Genomic DNA, 4086 nt, shown 5'->3' on the forward strand with positions numbered 1-4086 from the left:
CATAATTATGGAGTGTGATTTATTTTCAACTCAAAATATCTTCAAACTAACGAAATATAAAGTTAGCTATTAGCTATAAAGCTATTTTTTCAGTTAGCTGATTGTGGGTTAAAGCTAAGTGTTTGGTTAGCTGTGCCCACCACTCATTAGTGCTCAGATCAGAGCAGAAAMACTCGTGTTCATCAAACACTGAGCTACCTGAGTTCATCCAGCAGATGAGCTACTTTAGTTTCATAGAAGTCGATGACGTCCAGCACCCTGCAGACGACAGCAGGACACACTCAGATCATCAGAACCTGACTGTTTCAGYGAGAGCCTCAAACCTCTGCTAACAYGTCTGCAAAGGTTAAACCTACTGTCGGTCGGCTGCAGAGTCCTGCTCGTACGTTTTCCCACAGATCCTCTGAAAGGTCTGACTGTGTCGAGCCAACCGCTGCTCTTCTTCTTTGGTGGTGAAATAAAGTTTCCTCTGGAGCTCGGCCAAGTCCTCCTTCTGCTTCAACAGCTTCTGCTCCAGCAGCTGACAGCGTTTCTGAGTGAGTCAGGATGAGTTTYCTTAAACATCGCTGGATTTCTGCTCCACAGTCTGAGTTTATCTTTCAGTGTGAACAGTTTCAAAAACAAGCCTGAACGCTAAAGGCTAAATGACGGCTGATATGTGCTGAAGGGGCGGAAACTGACTTGCTAATGCTAAAGGATGGCTAAAAGCGAGAAGACAAAAGCAGCTKGTTGCTAGATGAATGCTAAAAGAGGAGAGATGATAGCAAGAAGTCAGAAGTAGGAAAAGGCTGGCTGAAARCTAAAAGYAGCAATTGGATGGCTATAAGCCAAAATCTGCAAAAACAAATGGCTAGCTAACTAAAAATCAAAACTGCCAAAAGCTAAAGAAAAAAAAGCTGCAACAAGCTAACTGAAAGTATAAAAAGACTAGCTAAACATCACAGTCAGCAAAAACTAGACAAACACTAAAAGCAGCAAAAAGGCTAACTAAATGTAGCGAATGTCAAGCTAAACAGTAGCTAAATGTAGCTAAAATCAGATTTTAAAAAGTTAAGAATAACTTAAGGCTGGCTTGAAGCTAAAAGTAGCTAAATGTTAGCTAAACGGTGAAAGTAGCAGAACAGCAGGCAGCTAAACCCAAAGAAGCAAAAGGATTATTGAAATAACTCTAGATGAAGAACCTGTGTGTGTTCGTGCTGCAGCTGCTGCTGGCTCAGGCTGTGCTGCTGGACAGCCCTGCCCAGGTGGTGGTCCTCCAGGTCCTGGATCCTGGTCTTCACCTGGTCCAGGAGCCCCTCCAGCTCAGAGACTCTCTGAGACTGCTGAGCTGCTCGGCTCACGTGCTTCTGGTCCTCCTCCCTGACACAAACACAAACACCATCAGAAAGCTTCACATCGAACAAACCCTGTTTCTGTATTTTAATCAAATGAATGTGATTTCTTTAATAAACTGATAATAAATGTGTTTGTTTAACCCTCCTGTTGTTCTTTTCTCTACAGAACCCAGCGGTTCTTAACCTTTTTGACCTCAGGGCCCAGTTACTTCAACAAAGTGACACGAGGCCCAGTCACACATTACCATACGGATCAAAATGATAATTATTCTAAATCTTGGTTTAATGTGTATTCTATTTGCATTATAACTCAATTAAAAACACTTACAGCATAAAAGTAAAACTCCTGTCAAATAATCCACAAGACATGATTATGACAAACATTTTATATTGTAACCTGCCCAGAACAATTATTTGAACAAATACAAAGGTCAGTCAACAGACCACTCAGGCCTATCAACACAAAAATAACATTTTTAACATAAAAAACAACAAAAATAGACAATTCAATAAATAAAATTGTGGGCATAAAATAAATAAATTCAAAATGTTTAATGTAAATGTTTCAAATAAAAAAAAACTGTAAAAATATATTTGATAAAGTACAAATGAAAATATAGCCTTTTTAAACATTTGCAACCAGAAGCTGCTCTTCAAAAACAATAACAGTAACAACAGCTTTGTGACAAAATGTTTTAAAATAAATTACAAAAATTAATTTAAAGTGCAAATTAAAATATAAAACATCTGCAACTGTATTTGATAATGTTTTGAACTTTTAAAATATTGCATGGTAAAAACAGAGGCTGCTCTTCATATTAGTGAAAAACTTTGGTGGTTTTTGATGGGTTACCTTCATTTTTGCTTCTACTTTTAATTTAAAATAAGTTTCCATTCTTGGCAGGTATCTAAGGTTCTTCTTCTACGTATTAAAAAAAGGTTGTTAAACATCTGAGTGGCGCACTACTGCTACTAGTGGTGAGAAAGTGTATTGCATCTTATTCAAAATCAATGTGGCCCTCTGCGGCCCTCTGTGGCCCAAAATTAAAAACTGTTGTTCTTTTGAGGCCCTAAAGGTGGCGCTCGCGGCCCAGAATCTCTGTTTTAAACTATTGGGATGTATTTAGTCGTCCAAAAATGTGATATTTTTGAAAAACTTCTAAATAAACATTACTTACATGAAACCCGTCACATCAAACCAAGGCTGTMGTGGATTGGTTAAAAATCTGGGATAACTGGATGAGGAATAAATAACTCAGATCCCTTGAAGGAAATGTCCAAAATAAAATCCTAATAAATGTTTCAAAGCTCTTTTCTGAGCCGTAAACAGTCAACAGCATAAACAGTATTTTGTTTAACARATTAGTTTTTCATTTTCTTTGAAAACACTTAGCTCCTGCCAAATTAGGTTTTTCCAACTTTAAGTCTGCTAAACCGCTAACTAACAAGCTAACATCAACAGATTTGTGTCAGTCCCACCAGTCCTCAACTGGAAGGAGATGAAAACATTAGCGGTTAGCGTTAGCAAACAATATCTTTATATTAGCAGATTATACATTAGCTAAGCTAACTTTAGCTGTGCCTACCACTGCCTAAAACTATGATTTTAAGCAGAAAAGCTCTGAATTTTTGCTATTCTCTCTGTGCGCTAGTGAARCTATTTTCAATAGCAGCTGAGAAATCTGGATTTCCAAATATGGTTAAAAGTTTCTGCTTTCAAATGACGTTAAGAAATCCTTWTTAGGAAGTGATAAAAACAGGATTCAGACTGGTAAATGCTCTTGATATCAGGATGATTTAAGGATCAAAATGTAGTTAAAATCAAAAGCTTCAGTTCAGTTGAACCAAACACATCAGGTCATGATTTCATGATAAACTCCACCAACACTTGTCACAGATCACATCTCTGAACTGGAAACCTGCGACCATCTGACACGATGGAGTTGGGTGTCAGGAGGACAGGTGGTCCTCACAGAACCACAGCGTGCATTATTAAACACCTGCAGCAGTTTAAAATGGTTTCAAATGTCCGCTACTTTACTTCAAACTGGTTTTAAATAAACGTAACGTGACAGAGTTATTGAAAACAACACCAGCAGCGTTGCTTTTTTAATAAAGGCTCACAGGAAGTCAGTGTTCCTGAAACGTGTCATGAACGGACATACTTCAGCTGGTTGTTGGAGATGACCAGCTCCTGGATCAGAGCCTGTCTCCTCTCAGAGTCCGTCAGCATCGTCCTCAGAGTTGTCCTCAACTCAGCCGCCGACCTCTTGTCCAGGAGGACCAGATCTAACAACAACAGATCCTCTCTTTAGAAATACGTCACATATTTCAATCCTGACKGGTCAAATGTAACTGCAGCATCAGCTCTCAGCGTTACTGTCAGTTATATTTACAGTTCATTAGAAAACACAGGGTTAGTACAGATTAGTTTATCTTTTAGCTCTGAAAACCACAAGTGCCAATGATGATATAAAGTGCTAAAGGGCTAATGATAGCAACACAGTAGCTGAAACCTTAATAAAAGATAAAAGAGATAAAGGCTAGCTTAAAGCTAAAATCAGCAAAATGCTAACTAAAACCAAAAGTCCAAAGACTAAATAGAAGCTAAAAGTAGCAAAAACCTGATTAAAAGGGGAAAAAAACTAAAATTTGAATAAATTTAAAGGACAGATGTACTTCAGTCCAAGGAATATGATTAAGGAAGACTCAGTGATTGTAAAAATACTGGCTCAATTAGTATGATAAAAAA

At 37.9% G+C, this 4086-nt stretch overlaps 1 protein-coding gene across 10 annotated transcripts in view; it reads right to left on the minus strand.

Moving 5' to 3' along the window:
* The window catches only part of cep70 (centrosomal protein 70), a 23189-nt gene that overhangs the window by 17099 nt on the left and 2004 nt on the right, over positions 1-4086 (minus strand). For 8 of the 10 annotated variants that reach the window (XM_014030687.1, XM_014030683.1, XM_014030681.1 and 5 more), the window contains 4 exons: positions 3500-3623; positions 1182-1359; positions 357-532; positions 199-258 (listed from right to left, as the gene is read on the minus strand). In XM_014030687.1, the coding sequence (XP_013886141.1) occupies positions 199-258; positions 357-532; positions 1182-1359; positions 3500-3623 (538 nt within the window). The remainder of the gene's footprint in view (positions 1-198; positions 259-356; positions 533-1181; positions 1360-3499; positions 3624-4086) is intronic. The other 2 variants (XM_014030688.1, XM_014030686.1) reach the window with 1 other exon arrangement.

This window comes from Austrofundulus limnaeus, unplaced genomic scaffold, assembly GCF_001266775.1.
Source record: "Austrofundulus limnaeus strain Quisiro unplaced genomic scaffold, Austrofundulus_limnaeus-1.0 Scaffold1103, whole genome shotgun sequence".
In the NCBI taxonomy this organism is placed as follows: Eukaryota; Metazoa; Chordata; class Actinopteri; order Cyprinodontiformes; family Rivulidae; genus Austrofundulus; species Austrofundulus limnaeus.